The sequence below is a fragment of the Centropristis striata genome, chromosome 10 (assembly GCF_030273125.1).
Source record: "Centropristis striata isolate RG_2023a ecotype Rhode Island chromosome 10, C.striata_1.0, whole genome shotgun sequence".
Classification (NCBI taxonomy): Eukaryota; Metazoa; Chordata; class Actinopteri; order Perciformes; family Serranidae; genus Centropristis; species Centropristis striata.
In genome coordinates, this window is record NC_081526.1 from 22,584,319 (window position 1) to 22,601,933 (window position 17,615).

The window sequence follows — 17,615 nt, forward strand, 5'->3', positions numbered from 1 at the left end:
GTGCCTAACACATTTTGTTTGTCTGACTCACATTAACAACATCTCAACTTCCTGCATACCTGCATGTTGTTAACACTTTTGTTTGTACAACAGATATTTGAAATGTGTATCTAACCTTTATATAGAGAGCCAGGAACATTATTTACAAGTTATACAACATGGTTACTTAAATTGTCACTTTCAGACACTGTTTTCGCAAGGATTATAGTGGGAAAAGGTTATTTCTCATATTTGTAATACATTATTATATGTTTATAATGCATTATAATGAGGGTAGAGGCTTGGGTCAGGGTTAAGCTAATCCTTACTGTCATAACGCATTATCAGTATTTACAGTGCTTATAAGTATAATCATACAGGGCTATAAGCAGATTATACTGCAATATAAGTATGTTTATAATGCATTAGAGACATTGGCTTCACGATGGTGTTATAATGTCTTCAAGCTTAATAGGAACAAGTGCTAGAGGTCATTAACAATTTGAGATGTATTCCTCCCAAACAAACAACAAAAACTGTGTTCATGGCTATAGTATAAGTGCTGAGAGTTAAGATAAATGAAGACACAAAATGACTGCGTATTTATGAAATATTACAGTGTATACTGTCAATGTTTCATCTCAGTTGAGTTTGTAAGCCTGACATAAAGATCAGATTGTTATTCAATCTATCTTTTAACCCTTTAATTTCAAACTCACATACTGCTGGAATCTGCAGAATTAGCTCATTTTGTTGGTATCAATGATATGTGTGATCTATGAACGTTTCTTATAACCTCAGAGTTTTCCTTATGAACGTTAGATTTTTTAGATGGTGACTGTCGTCCAAATGTCAATGCGTACAAGCAACTAAGTACTTCTGGTAGCTAATGAAGCATGACTTTTCACAGTGCAGGTTCACCAAAAAAAGAGTGTTGGAGGGACAGCATATTTTTGAAGGCCAACCCAGATGTTTTCCCTCGACAAAATCCAATTGGATTTCCTATTGGATCTTGGATTATTGCAGAAAATGAGATCTGTTTTTTATGATTTTTTTAAGCATAAATGGAATCACCAAAAGTGAAATGGTAGGGTTGGGCTATTAACAAACTTAACCATAGTCTGATGACCTCACCTCCACTTAGCTGACGAAGATGGCAATGTCCAGGGTAACCTCTGCAGTCTCATTTAGCCCCACGTTGGCAATGCAAAAGCTTTGAATTCACAAATGGGGTATTAACTGACTTATTTTATTTTAAGAAATGCTAAACATCTCTGAATCTTGTGTTAACCGCAGAGCTTGTTTCAGGCATCTTCTTCAAATCCCATTAAAAACCCCTCTAACTTTGAGGTGAAGGAACCAGAAGGGTACCATGCTAATTCACTTTAGGGTTTTAGGACTAATTTCTGCGACTCTGTTTCAACAATTGTAGACCAAAAATACAAACAACCATGGCTTATTCATGGGTTAGTCTAACTCTGACACTGCATTCAACCAATATAGATGTAAGAAATACAAAACACTCAAAAGCAGCCAAAGTTAGGAAGTCACTATAGACAATATCATAAAATGTGATGATTGTCCCTCAAATGTCCACAACATTTCAGAACAAATTTTGTGTTTAGTTTGGTCTAAATACACTATGAGACCTTTTGATGAACCAAACCAACTTGGTACTGGTAAACTTTTCCCAGCAACAATATCAAACTATATATTTTTTTCCAGGCCCCTTCAAGTTTGATCTATACTCACTTGCATGTTGCAACATTGACATACAAACAATGTACTTGAATACATTCTTAGCTTTCCAATGAATGCAACTTTGAACACTCACCTTTTAAGACTTTCTTTCACCAGGCAAATACATACCAGAATGGTCACTGGGGAGCTGAAAAGTTGATTTCCATGGTTTCAGAAGTGTTTTGACTTTTAATAATGTTTTAATAGTCTTTGTGTAAGATTGGTCCTCTGTGGTTTTACAGATTTACAGGAATTCATTATTCAGTCACAACTTGAATAATCCTTACAGCTCCTCTGACTCACTTTGTTATAAACAACTGGTCAAGGTATTTGTGGAACCAATGAAACCATCTGAGCTTCCAAACCTGTTGTGTCCTCCATTCTAACCTGTTGTACTACCTTGCCTGTAGGCGGCCCAGGTGGTGCTCATCGCTTTGTTTGAGCTCAACACCCCAGAGTTCACCATGTTGCTGGGAGCTCTCCCCAAAACCTTCCAGGATGGAGCCACCAAACTGCTGCACAACCACCTGAAGAACTCCAGCAATACCAGCAGCAGTGTGGTAAGTCGAATCAGACACTGATGTATTTTATGGTATTTAGCAGATCAATCGGACCGCAGGGTTGTGACATTTCAACTTCACCACTGTTTTCTCGTTTCCAGGGGTCTCCAAGCAACACAGTTGTCCGAACGCCGGCACGCCACACTCCCAGCAGAACCAGCCCCCTCACCTCTCCAACTAACTGTTCTCACGGAGGACTGTCTCCAAGGTAGCTTATCACATATATGTTATTACAACACACTTGCTCTCCTAATGCATGGCTGTGGTTTAATCATATGGATCCTGCTGCTGTCTTGAATGGTCAGTTGTAGTTCAACTAACACTAACGGGTAGGTTGGTACGAGCATGATACTATGTGAGTTGCTCAGAGAGGTTAGAATTTTCCATTTCTCCTATTTTGTTGTAGAAGAAGAAAAAATATTTTTTTCACAATCCAAATAGAACCTACCAAACTGCTCCAACCTACTGTGCTGATTGATAAAACAGTTAGTGCCTTGGACACTGATGTTGTCAAGCATTTGATAAAAGCTGTTAAAGCCTGTTTGTATAAACTAACTCATTACAATAGTTCCCTAAAAACACTTTAACTCTCTGGCTGAGCAGCTCATTCACATGAGGCACTCTATAGTATTTTTTACCTGCAAGCAGAAACCCATAAACACAGGAGATGGAGCTATTGAGTTCCTTGCTTGTAATAACCTTCACTGAACCTGAAGTATATTTCATGTTGAAATCAATCTGGCTCCTTACTCATGATGGGGAGAAGTTATGTGAAGCTGACTTTGTGGGATTCTGCTTATTTCCAATTCTCTCATTTTCACTTAACACTTTCATTTAACCTTAGAGCTCAGACTAGTTGTTTTTTGTCTACTCTCTTTCTGCACACTTGTTTTTACTTTTTCTCCTCCCGTCTCGTGTTTCGTCTTGTGGTCTCCACTTGTTCTTTATTTCCATCTGCCTTACCCTGCTCTCTCACTCTGACTGTCCATCCTTCCCTCCCGGCTGCGCTGTGGCAACAGTCGGTTATGGGGTTGGGGTGTCGACGGACTGTCAAAGCATCCCCCTGCCCCTCCTCCTCCTCCTCCGCCCCACTCCACCCCTGCTGCCCCCTCCCTCAGGGTCCTCCGCAGAGCATATTCACCCAGGTAATGAGGCGGGCTAAGACACAGAGACTATTAGTCCCGCAAGGAAGCCAGACTGTGATCCTTTTTTTTTATTTTCCAATTTTCCTCTTTCAAAAACAGTTGAGCGTATCATTCACATTTTTAAGTGTCAATTCCTCACTTAATGCATATTAATCCACCATCTCTAGTAAAATGAAATAATTTTACATCACTTCTAAAGTTTAATGAATGCTGTCATGTGTCTGATTCAAAATAGACAATCAAATGTAGGTTTACTGACTCCTGTCCCTTTCTAAAAACAAATCTATTTCTTGTCAATAGCAGCACTAAAGCACTTTGCATGATGGCAAAAAAATGCATTCTTGTGCATCTTCTTTAGACATGCATTTCATATAAATCTCCTGTGTACTGTTTTCTGTGTTTTGTACGTCTGGTAGCATGATGGAGTATGACACTGAGAACATGAACTCGGAAGAGATCTACAGCTCGCTGCGCGGAGTCACCGAGGCCATCCAGAGTTACAGCTACCGAAGCCAGGAGGACCTGAATGAGCCAATCAGACAGGAGGGCAAGAGAGATGATGCTGTAAGTCAAATATTTCATACAAGCATTTTCCTTAATATTCTTGCTTGAAAAGTAACATTAAAAGTTGGAGCCTCTATCCACCAGTACAGTGTTGCAGCCACAGAAAGAGATAATCATATTGAAATCAATATGTTGCATATGTCTGTTGCATTTTAAATTCCATTAAATGTAATTTAAATGTCAAGGGTCCTTTTTGCTTCATTTTTCTGTTTCACTGTGACTACATTTTGGATTGCACAAAAGTGAAGGAACTGTTTCTGAACTTAAAGGGAAATCTACCACCTTTTATGTGAATGTCCAATCAGTGTGGATGGTGAATGTAGTTAATTGAAGCACCCTGACAATCTCCTCTGCATTGCTTCAGCCATATTCCTTTCACTCAAATAAATATGACTAAATATCCGAGTCAGCCAAAACACTGTAAAATGTCCATAACTACACTACATATCTTCAACACTCGTGTTTTGGGATACCATTGTCTCTGTTGGACACATGTCTAGTTTGCAGTATGAGCTAAGAGAAGAAGATGGTGCAATCACTGCATTTAAAGACAGTAGTGCATATTTTAATCACTAAAATAAAATAAAGACTTGACACACAGAGCTGACATATGAAAAAAACAATAGTTAGCAGAAGAAGAAAGTTTATTGAGAAATCCAAGTCGAAGCAGCTTTCTTCTCCCTACATGCAGCACCATCCTTTGACCTGAAAGTTAGTTGGAGGCTAGAAACAACAACAGATATTGCATTGCATATTTCTTGGTCATTATAGCACGTGCTGAGGATTTATTGCTTATTGACTGCATTTACTGTCTAAACAGACTTTCTTTTAACCTACGCGTATTTTAAAAGATAGGCTTTCTGTAATCTGCATAAAGAGAAAGTTAAAGGACAAATTCCAAAGCAAAAATGTATTCCAACAATTATCTGAAGCTAAACTGAGTGTCAGTTAATCAAATTAGGTGGGTATTTTTGCAAAGTTTTAGTCCTATTTAAAAAATTTAAAAAAAATTTAAAAAATTAAAAAAAACTTTTTTTTTTTTTTTTTTTTTGGGAAAAAATTTGCTGCAGTTTTGGATGAAACCCAAAATCTTTGCTACAGTTATTAAAACAACATTAGGAGTTTGAGAGTCCGGGAAGGCTCGCAGAGTTCTGTGAGTTTCATCCAATTCAGGACCAAACTGCTTCTGGATAGAGGTTTTCAGGTTCTCTGATTCACCCTCCTCCTACCTTACTGTCCTACAGACAGGAAGAGAGGGCGTAGCATCCACTCCTGGCTCTGATGCCCGTCTGGGCTTGGACATGGTGGAAGGGGGTCGCACCGCGTTAGACAACAAGACCTCATTACTCAACACGCCATCACCCCGCTCATTCTCTGGGCCCCGGGGCCGCGAGTTTGCTCCTTATGGCTACGGAGAAACCATCTGTACGTATGATAAGAGCGCCCTGAAGGAGGCCGTCTTTGACGATGATGTGGAGCAGTTCCGCGACTGTGAGTTCATTTGATGATTAAGCAGTGAAAGGTGGTGTTGGGGAATTTTTGTGGCAGAAATGGTATTGTAATGTACATATTATGTAAAGCATTGCATTCATGTGTTCTGTTTCATATTAAGCTGCCTCTAAAACTCTAGTGTTGCACACTATAGGGTGTGCAATAGGAGGTCAAACCACACTTCCACACATTACACATCTTACACATGCACAAAGTGTGGTCAAACAATTTTTGCACATGCTTTTCAAACTGCAGTTTTAACAAACACAATCAAAAACAGTTTTCTCAGAACTTTTCCAGCTGCAGAATTTCTTACGAGATTGAAGCATTCTTTAAGCTGTGTTTGCATACAATTGTCAAGAGAATTTTACGTGAACTTTTGAAATGTTGCACAAACTAATTGCTAAGTCAGCATGTTACCAATAAACTTAAGTGACAATAGGTTTGCGTTGGGTAAGTGTTGAATTCAGAGAAACTGGACTTGGTAGAAAATACATGAAACCAACCCTAGCCCCAGTAGAATGTTGAAGATTCAGCAGTTTGTTTGTTTTTTACATTTGGAAGAGCTATTTTCAACAAAGGCAAAAACCACCTCAAGCAAGCGTGAACATGTTTTTCCACAATTGAGAATGTTTTATGATATTTTGCTGTTTCCATTCAGCTTTTCTAATGTGATGCTCAAAGCTGGTATGAAAATATGCCAACTCAAAAACATGGGTACTGAGGTGCTCAGATTTGAAACTGAATGTTTCATAGTTTGGACTTTTAGAAGTACCGGTACATGAAAGAAAGAATTAACATTTTTCAGATTGATGAAATTTGTTAAAATAAACCAGAAGGCAGGAGTTCCAGCTTTTCACTTATCATCCTGTTGTCCACCATTGTTCCATTGTGTACTGCATTATGTCATTTTGACAACATAAAGAAAGACACCCTCCAGGTGTAAAGACCTGAATTTAGCTGGCTAAATGTTGATACACGATATAAAACAAAGAGCTGCATCTTTCTCTCAATTCCTTTACCACAAACACAGGTGTGTGTCAGTCTGGCTTGTGTGTTACAACAGAAGAGCTACAGTCTGTGTGTCAGTTGTTGTTGTCGTCATCACATCCTTTGCTCTGCACCCTCCTGCCCCTGTGTCCCTCACCCACCTCCCCACCTCCACCTTCATCCCTCCTCCACCCCCCTCCTCTCCAGGCCGACGTCAGGAAAGTGGTGAAAACAAGATGGTGCTCCCCAAGCTCTTTGCTCCTGGTAATCATGCCTCCCCTCCCTTACTGACTTACTGACTGCACCTTCACTCCACTCACCCTTTGTGTGTATTTGCATTATTCAGTCAGCTCTATTAATTCCCACCACCATTTTTCCATGGCCTTCTAACTTCCCTAAACTTCACCTAGTACCTCTATGTTCGCAAACCTGTCCTGCAGTTGGTGCAGAACCAGCTGTTACTAATTGTTTGGGTGGTTGGATTAATATCTCCAATACTTTTTAGAGATCCAGGTTATGGCAGTAATGAATAGCAACATGGTAGAACCTTATAATGTAATAAATTCCTGATAATGTAATAACCCCAATAATGTAATAAAAATCTGCACTTGAGTCCATTGAAAATGTAATAAAACCTGATAATGTAATAACTTCCCGATAATGTAATAAAGTGCATTTCCCAATAATGTAGTACACTTTTTACCAATAATGTAATAAAGTATGACACCAAGCACCTTTAGATTTCAAGAAGCTGTTGAATGCATTCGTGTGTAATGGATACCTCGTTCATGAAAAAACGGATGAACAGGTCAAAAGTTAATAAACATTCAACTTTGACCTTTTGGTGGCGCTAGAGCTCTTGAGCTAGTATTGGTTGTAGTATCACCACTTGAACTCAAATAATGGGTGGTCTGCTGTTAAATTATTACAATATTGGGGAATTATTACAGTATCAGGAATTGCGAAATGAAGGCTAACCTGATAATGTAATAACCTCCCATTAATGTAATACTTTATTAAATTATTGGTAAAAAGTGTATTACATTAAATGCACTTTATTACATTATCGGGAAGTTATTACATTATCAGGTTTTATTACATTTTCAATGGACTCAAGTGCAGATTTTTATTACATTATCGGGGTTATTACATTATCGGGAATTTATTACATTATCAGGTTCTACAAACGTCAAACAGACTACTTGATGCTGATTTGCACTAACACCTTTAGCACTTATATATCGCTTTTATCCAAAGCCTTTACACTACACACTAGGCTCATTCACCCATTCACACACACATTCATATTGGTGGCCGAGGCTACCAATGCCACCTGGGAATTAATTCACACACAGATGAACGCAGCAACAATTTTCAGTTCAGTATCTTGCTTCAACATGTAGCTGCAATGGTTTTCCAATGTGACACTGTCAACTATTGTAAAATCAATAATGTCACATATTAGAATAAGGTTGCTCGCCCATCCTTCCACTTTAATACAATATTTTTTTATGGACAAATTTGAAGCGATTTATGGAAAAATTATAAAATATTAATAATTCACAACATTTAAAGCAGTAGTGTATTGGCAGAAATGTATTAGGGCTGCCATGACTATTCTATCTATTAACTTATCGAGAATTTACTTATCTAATTATCGAGCTGCTCCTCCAAATTGCTCTAATTAATCGACTATTGGATAATAACGGATAATTCCCTATGGATAATTCCTGGCACTGTCAGCTGGATGGTACTGTGGAGCCGTGAATAAATAAATACATTTTTAAAAATGAAGCATCAATTCCAAATACTGATGCTGACACATTTTTTGCAACGATTTCTGTGTTGAATACGCCAACTAATCACAGCAGCCCTAATATGTAATATATTACTCATAACTATGTTTTTATTAGTGTATAATAACCTTGTTGATTTTCATTAGTTTAGAATGAGCCCTTCATATCTACATAGGATACATAGAGTCTGCCATGTTACACCAAAATGGTTCTACAGTAGCCCAGTGGACAAACCAAACACTGGCTTTAGAGAGGGCATTTCCCATTTTATTGTTAACTGAGGCCCACCATAGTTCTCCATCATGAGGGGTACTTAGTTGGTTGCAATTTGCAACCTCAATCAATCAATCAATCAATCAATCAATCAATCAATCAATCAATCAGACTATTTGTATATATTTGTATACAACAGAAATATAACACAAAGTGCTTTTCAAAAAAGATAATAAATAAAGATAATAATAAAACCTCACTACTAGATGCCACTAAATCCTACATAATTTTCCTTTAAGTCCCATAGCCTCATGACTTTAGATATTAGTTGCATCTATAGCTTTTACCTTGGATTCAGACACAGAATGCACCACAGTGTCCATCTTGGCACGCCATTCCACTTTATATTTAACCCAAAAGAGCAATTTTCTCTTCTTTATTCGTGAATGCATTTGCATTTAAACAGGTCAAAATTTTCCACTGCTTTTGTTTGAGTTTTTGTAATAGTTTTGATAATTCTGAAGACTAGATTAAATGATGAATGAACATTGAAGTTATCAATGGCTGTGTTTAAGGTGTAACTTTTCACTCTTATCTTATTTTGGCTAGCAGGTGGTCATGACCACTCAGATATGGTAGCTGACTTGCTTAAGGAACTGTCCAATCACAACGAGCGATCTGAGGAGCGTAAAGGTGCCCTAGTGGAGCTGCTGAAGATCACACGAGAAGACAACCGGGCTGTGTGGGATGAACACTTTAAAACCATCCTCCTCCTCCTGCTGGAGACTCTGGGTGATAAAGATGTACGTTATTTGATGACTCTGCATGCCACACACACTGGCCCTCATTTATCAAACTAGCGTAGAAACGAGTGCAGATATGAGTGTGTATTTCGTGTTACAACAGGATTCACACACATATATATATATACTCATATAATATATATACTCATATAATATATACTCATATAATATATATATGTATATATATGTGTATAATAATAATAATAATAATAGATTTTATTTGTAAAGCACTTTTCATTGTTAAAAGCAATCTCAAGGTGCTACAGAGTACAACAAGATTAAAAACAGGTTAAAAGGCCAAAGCACAATGTTACATTTAATAAAAGGCTTTTCTAAAAAGAAAGGTTTTTAGGCCTTTTTTAAAAGAGTCTGTTGTTTGCGGAGCCCTCAGGTGGTCTGGGAGGGAGTTCCACAGGTGGGGAGCAGCTGAGCAGAAGGCCCGATCGCCCATTGTATGGAGCTTAGTCCTGGGGGGCTGTAGGGTGTGTTTGTTTGTGGAGCGGAGGTTACGTGAGGAGGTTTGTGGTGTGAGGAGTTCTTTGAGGTAGGGTGGGGCATTTCCGTGGATGCATTGATGGGTGAGTAGAGAGATTTTGTAGTCGATCCTGGATGAAACAGGAAGCCAGTGGAGTGAGTGAAGGATGGGTGTGATATGGTCATATTTACGCACCCTCATCAGGACCCTAGCAGCGCTGTTCTGGATATATTGCAGTTTTTGGAGGCTCTTGCTAGGAGTCCCGATGAGGAGTGCGTTACAGTAGTCCAACCTTGAGGAGATAAAGGCGTGGACCAGTTTTTCTGCATCTGACAGACTGAGTGTGGGGCGGAGTTTGGAGATGTTCCGGAGGTGGTAGAAGGAGGTCTTGCAGATATGTTTAATGTGGGTGTCAAAGGTGAGGTGAGTGTCAAATGTTACACCCAGGTTGGTGACTGTAGATGACAGGGGGATGTTCTGACCAGAGAAGGTGATGTGCGTTATGGGAGATGACCGGACCTGGTGTGGTGTGCCAACTAGGATGGCTTCTGTTTTGGAGCTGTTTAGTTGTAGAAAGTTGTTTGCCATCCACGCCTTTATCTCCTCAAGGCAGGTGCTGAGTGTTGGTGAAGATGATGACGGTGATGATGTTGATGATGATAGTGATGGACCAGTTTTTATATATAGTTGTGTGTCGTCAGCGTAGCAGTGGAATGATATTCCATGCTGGTTTATGATGTGGCCAAGGGGAAGAGTGTAGAGGGTGAACAGGGTGGGGCCGAGAACCGACCCTTGAGGGACACCACAGGTGACAGTCTGTGTCTCTGACTTTGCCCCTCCCAGGGAGACATATTCTGTTCTTCCAGCCAGGTAGGACTGGAACCAGCTCAGGGCGGAGTCAGAGAGTCCGATGGTGTGATGGAGGCGCTGAAGGAGGATGTTGTGGTCGACTGTGTCAAAAGCTGCAGACAGATCGAGGAGGATGAGGAGTGATGGTGAGCCAGTGTCAGCTGCCATCAGCAGGTCATTGGTGACTCTGACCAGAGCTGTTTCAGTGCTGTGGGCTTGACGGAAACCAGACTGGAATTTTTCGAAGAGGGAGTGTGAGTTGAGATGGTCATGAAGATGGGCAGCAACAACTTTTTCCAGGACTTTTGACAGGAATGGGAGGTTGGAAATGGGTCTGTAGTTGGAGAAGATTTCTGGGTCCAAGGTGGGTTTCTTAAGAAGCGGTGTGATGACAGCAGATTTCAGAGCAGTTGGAACATAGCCAGCCTGGAGTGAGTGATTGATGACTTGGGTAATCAGGGGACTTAGAATGCAGATGTTTGATTTGACCAGGGCTGTAGGAAAAGGGTCCAGGGCACAGGTGGAGGGTTTCATCCTGCGGACGATTTCCTCAACCTCCTGCTTAGAGATGTCGGGGAAGTAGCAGAGAGGTTGGAGAGTCCCAGGCTGTGGGTCGGCAGTAGGGACAGACAGAGCAGGGGAGCTGGAGAGAAGAGAGCGGATGGTGTTGACTTTAGTCCTGAAGAAGGTGATGAAGCTGTTGCACTGTTCTTCTGTGTTATCGGTGTGTGAAAGGGTCTGTGGCTTGAGGAGATGATTTATGGTGGAGAAAAGCTGTTTTGAGTTTCCAGGACTTTTGTTTATGATGTTAGAGTAGAACTGTGAACGTGCTTTTGTGAGTGACTTTGAATAGGCCTTTAGGTGTTCCTGATAGGCCTCTTTGTGAACAGTGAGTCCGGATTTTGCAGCGCGCCGCTCAAGTACACGCCCAGCTGTTTTCATGGTCCGTAACTGTGAAGTAAACCAGGGGGCTGTCCGTGTGAAGGTGACTGTTCGTGTTTTAATAGGGGCGTGGAGGTCCAGGATACGGCTTAGTGTGTGATTGTAGAAATCAACTGATTCATCTGCTGATGTGAATTTGGCGGAGGGGATGTGATGGAGGTCTGAAATCATGGTGTCTGGGTTGATGCTTTTCAGGTTCCTGAAATGAATTTGGCGTTTTGGTTTGATGTGGTGAGACAGTTTTAACTCCAGTGAAATGGTTTTGTGATCTGACACTCCCATATCGTACACCGACAGATTTGTGATGGGGGCAGTGTCAGTGATGACCAGGTCCAGTGTGTGACCTCTGTTGTGTGTGGGAACATCAACATGCTGTGTGAGGTTAAGACAGTCCAGTAGTTGTAAAAATCCAGCTGCAGGGTTACAGGAGGGGGTGTCAACATGAATGTTCAAATCTCCGAGTATGATGGTATGTGCAGAGGTGGTACATAGTGTGGTGAGAAGTTCATTGATCTCTGGGATGAAGGCTGGGTTTGGTTTGGGTGGCCGGTAGATGAGTAGAACAGTCACGGGGAAAGGGGGTTTGGATTTGAATGCAAGGCATTCAAAAGTGGATGTTTCGGGCAGAGATAGGGGGGACAGTCTCAGGTCACTGCGGTAAATGACAGCTAGGCCGCCACCCCGACCAGTGCGTCGGGCTCTCTCAAAATATTTGTATCCAGGGGGACAGGCTTCATTCAATGTAAAATATGCCTCTGGCTGATGCCAGGTCTCTGTCAGGCACATTACATTAATGTTCTTGTCCAAGATGTGGTTATGTATGAAGCAGGATTTATTTGTGAGAGATTGTGTATTTAACAGTTCTATTTTGAGGTTTGATGGGGTGGTGGACTGTAGTGGCCGAAGTAGACTGAAGTCCACTCCACGTTTTCTGTCCAGTTTGAGGTGTAGAGGTGTCGTGGTGTTTCCATTTGATCCAGGTGCGGCGGCTCTCTGATGACGCGGCAGTAGTGCGACAGTGCGCTCGGCAGACCAGACGGATGGGATGGAGTGACCAGACTGGGAATAAACAAACTTTCTGCGGCAGCTTCTATGGATGTAGCGGGGTCTGCGTAGAAGTCCAAGTTGTTTAATGGCAGGGATACAGGCTGGAGTGCTGTAGTTTTGTAGATTGAGCAGTTGGGGGATGGAGTATTTCAACGTCATGCCGGTGAGGTGCCGGGTCAGGACGGGTGCGGAGTTGATAGCCGTTTGCCACGGACTTGCTGACCAGAGGTGGGAAACAGTCAGACACAGCGGGATGATCCACAGCATGGCAGGTGATCCGAGCGAGACAGTTGAGAGGCTGTCCGGGCGGTATCCAGCGGTATCAGCGGCCCGCAAATTGTCCGACCGGCTAACGAGTGGCTGCTCGCTAAGCCGGGTGATGCTACCGCGTCTAGCCGGCGATGGCTACCCGGGCAGTAGATTGTTTGCCCAGGAAGGAGCCGGTTTTGGTGCTGGTATCGGTGGACAGTGACTAAGGCGGCAGGATCCACCAGGCAGCGGCAGAAAGTTCGGAGGAACGGCTCGAGTCCAAGCCGGTGTGCCAGCAGCAACAGGTAGCCAGCAACAACAGGTAGCCAAAACACAGGTAAAAAAGCAAACGTACAATCCAGCAAAAGAAGGAGGAGAAGCTACAAAATATATCGTGTACACAATATAAATATGAAGCAAAATACCTTGCTAGAATTTAGCTCAGAGGGAGAAGCGGCAACAGACAGTGCCAGCGTCCTCTCCCAGTCAGAGCCAGAAACACTAAATCTGAGGGGAAATCATATATATATATATATGTATATATATATGTGTATATATATGTATATATGTATATATATGTGTATATATATGTATATATGTGTATATATATGTATATATATATGTATATATATGTATATATATATATATATGTATATATATATATATATGTGTATATATATATATATATGTGTATATATATATAGATATATATGAGTATGTATATATATATATAAGAGAGTATATAAGATATAATATGCACCTGATTCAGAAGGCTCGCCTTGAGAGTTTACGACACCAAAGGGTGCAATACGGCCGAAAAGAGGATTTTTTTCCCCCTGAAGTCAGCTTTATTAGCAAAGTGCACCGTTACAAATAACAACAGGAGGAAATAGAAATATTGCAGAAATACGCACCGACGGAGGTTTATGAAATAAAGTACTCATAGTTATAAACTCAAACAAGTTCAGTGAATATTTTACAATTGGGGCACAGGCTTAAATGTTTTCACAGCTTTTTGGTTGAAGGAGGTAAACAATGTTTTAAAATAAGTTTTAATTCCAAAAGAAGACGAATTTCTGAGTCTGAAAGTGAAACGCTGACATCCAACAGCTGCAACACAACAAAATGGTTTTGTTTGGCAGCATAAAAAGTGAGAGTAGCAGTGGAGCATTAAACTCCTGGGGAGGTTGGAATATTTCATTGATACATCGTGATATATAAAGCCTAGTAGCCTATATAATATCCAAATATTGTTATTATTATGATGGAGAAATATTACTCACTTCTTTACATTTAGTAATAATTCTGTCCCAGTCAGAGGAGCGTGTGGCTGATTGGAAATGTTTCTATTGGGTCAGAACGGCTGGTGAAGGAGACGCTGACGCTCTGGTGTCCAGCAGGATAATAATAATAATAATAATAATAATAACGGTAAATAACAGAAGACAACAACATTTAATATCCTCGGCGAGTATTCTGATTAAAGAATTTCACGGTCGCAGGGTGTATTTATTTTTAATCAGGTGATAAATGATCATAATGACATGTTTTGCTTTGTCACCATTAAAAAACAAAACACCACAGAATTTTATCAGCTCCAGACATCGATACAATAGTCTAAGATCAATTATCCGACTCAGATGTGTGGACTTCATGTTGACTCAAACCTGCGTACACAAGCTGAGAGCAGACGTGAGATCTGATCGTACCCTCCGCTGACCTCCAAATTGATAAATTGATTTTTTTTTAAAACAGCCTTGCATAGAAATGATCATACGCCCACTTTACGCTCACTTTCTGTTGTACGCTGGTTTAATAAATGAGGGCCACTGAGTGAATGTGCTTCTACAGAACAGGGCGCTGCTTGACGATACACCATGTCACTGTTTTCCCCAGCACACCATCCGAGCCCTGGCCCTGCGTTTGCTGAAAGAGATTCTGAGGAACCAGCCGGCCCGCTTTAAGAACTATGCTGAGCTGACCATTATGAAGACTCTGGAGGCTCACAAAGACTCTCACAAGGAGGTACACAGCTCCCATATAAAAATATAGAAAATATTACATTGCAAATTTTTTGAAAACTGCTTCATTGCAGTCATGTGATCCATTGTTAATGTAAATAAATACCCCGTCCCACCTTATATCAGCCTATCAGTCTTCAGCTTGGATCCATGCAACTTGTACCCACAAGCTCTACACGAAACTTGGGTGTCATGATTGATGACCAACTGACCTTCAAGGTTCTTTACTGAACATCTTCACACTTGATCTACACAGATGAAAACGACAAATATCTCACTCACCGCTCTTGTGACCTATAAAGCACTTGTGTCCTAATGGACTCAAACTTAACCCACAGCACTTACTCTTGCTGTGTTTCTTGACTTCATCCTTGCTTGTGTTGTATTAACTCTTATTTGTACGTAGCCTTGGATAAAAGCGTCTGCTGAATGACATTGTAGAATTGTAAATGTATTTGTGCAGCTTAAAATGGAGGGTTATGACTATAAAAAAAGATCACTGCATATGAATGAAGAATCCGTAGGCAATGGGGCAAGATGTTGGTATGTGAAGCGTTCTGGTTAGCATTTATAGTCTGAATTTTTGGTTTTCTATTAATATATTTATCAGCTTCACATGCAGATATCTATTAAAGACATCGTAGAGTTTATCTCAGAACTCCAACTCCATTCTCACATCTCAAGCTGCTAATAGGACTGTAAACAGTGACCAGCACACAGGAAGTCTCTGCCCCAATATCAGTCATTTGGAAATCTGCTGGCCACACCAGAAGAAGTATTGGCCCCCAGTTGCCCCCAGAGGCTAAATCATCAGCTATCAGCAATAGCTGATGGGAAGTTGGGATTTTAGAGGGCTAGGTGCTGGTCCTCCCATAAGATATATTGTACATAATTTTGGGCCAGTATTTTTACCATAGCTACCACCCAACAAGTTTTGGCTAAAAGCTGCTATGGCTGCTCGGGTTCCAACATTAAACAATAAACAACAATAAAGATGATTTTGATTCTGAACATTGAATAAATGGGATTACAACCTCTCCATATTGTACATTCAAATAAAAACATAGTTTTACTGTTACGTACATTTTTGTCAGTACTAAAACATTTTTTAGACATTTTTAGAAACACACACATACCAATAATACATGTCTAAGACATATAAAGGAACCTTTTTTAAAAGGTTAATAATAGATGTTTTAAAAAGGCTCAATACTTCCCTCACCATAAAGACAATCAGTTTATTAAACCCAACCACTGACGATTAACTCAGGAACACAGGAGAAAGCTTGAGGGTTACTCAGGATAAAGCATGGTGATCCCCCCCTGCCAGGGCGGTCAGCGGGTACAGAGGGTGGGTAAACACATCAAATGTTGATAACAAATTGAACATAGAATACACAAAAGAAACACTGAGACTACTCTTTGATGAGACTTCCAAATCAATAATAATCCACAGTTTAGGATACAGAGTAAGTGCTCAAGGTCAGACAACAAATTAAACTCATCCATCAAAAATACACCAAACAGAATTCAAAATTCCAAGTAAAAAAAAAAGGGGCCTTTTGATCTAGAGAGTGATTTATTTGTAGAAAAATTGGTATATCTTTAACTGCATGTTGTTTTTGGTGCACAAATTGTACAATAACACATCTTTGATGGAAGATCCCCCCTTGTTGATCCCTGTAAGGCACCAGTAGCCCCCCCACTGACACAATATGTCGTTCTTTTTACCCACATTATGTTATGGATTTTAATGTGTACATGTTCATGTGCTTTTAGGTGGTTCGTGCAGCAGAGGAGGCAGCATCCACCTTGGCTGGCTCCATCCACCCAGAGCAGTGCATCAAGGTGCTTTGCCCTATTGTGCAGACAGCCGACTACCCAATCAACCTGGCTGCTATCAAGATGCAAACCAAAGTCATTGAACGCATCGCCAAGGACTCCTTACTGCTGCTGCTGCCTGACATCATCCCTGGACTCCTACAGGTCTGAGGCTAACATGCTGCAAGCTGTTATTTCAGAGACGCCAAGAGTTTATACATTAGGATTATATTAAACAAAATGTATGGGTTATGTTTTATTCCTTGTTGCTCAAGAGAAATAGTTTTTTTTCTTTATTTCTGACTGGAATGTCACAGCCTCAATTATGGTAAAACTCACAAAAATGATAAACAAACACACTTATAAGAAACCTGAATTAATAAAAAAAATTAAATAAACTTTGCTTCCTGGACAAAAGTGTAATATGCTCGTCCTATTATATGGAATAACACAAGAGCAAGAGTTTTTGGAGACAGACAGAGAAGAAACATCCTTGTCAGCTCCAACAAGGCATATTTGGACAATGTTCATATTTGGACACTGAGAACTATTTGCCTTATTTGTCCCTGGAAATGTTTGCGTGTACTCTGCACTCTCTGCAACTCCTCCCACGTTCTTGATGACCCCTTGTGTGTGTGTATGTCGGTGTATGTCTGTGCGTGTGGTGTCGCTGATGCTGCCTTGTTTCTCTGCAGGGCTATGACAACACAGAGAGCAGCGTCCGCAAGGCCAGCGTGTTCTGTCTGGTGGCTATCTACTCTGTGATTGGCGAGGATCTCAAACCCCACCTGGCACAGCTCACGGGCAGCAAGGTAACAACTGTGGCATTTCTTTGCACGTACACATTCTCATACACACTTTTTCACAAAAACCTGTTCAACAGGCGCAGAGCCTTATCATCTTCCCATGTTGTTATTTTTCAGCCGGTTG

General features: G+C 40.7%; 1 protein-coding gene across 1 annotated transcript in view; it reads left to right on the plus strand.

The window, feature by feature from the left end:
• Positions 1–17,615, plus strand: part of clasp1a (cytoplasmic linker associated protein 1a) — a 142,005-nt gene that overhangs the window by 119,701 nt on the left and 4,689 nt on the right. Inside the window, exons 34-41 of the mRNA XM_059342953.1 lie at positions 2,130–2,279; positions 2,381–2,487; positions 3,841–3,988; positions 5,233–5,479; positions 9,091–9,281; positions 14,740–14,868; positions 16,644–16,850; positions 17,381–17,497. Of these exons, the coding sequence (XP_059198936.1) occupies positions 2,130–2,279; positions 2,381–2,487; positions 3,841–3,988; positions 5,233–5,479; positions 9,091–9,281; positions 14,740–14,868; positions 16,644–16,850; positions 17,381–17,497 (1,296 nt within the window). The remainder of the gene's footprint in view (positions 1–2,129; positions 2,280–2,380; positions 2,488–3,840; positions 3,989–5,232; positions 5,480–9,090; positions 9,282–14,739; positions 14,869–16,643; positions 16,851–17,380; positions 17,498–17,615) is intronic.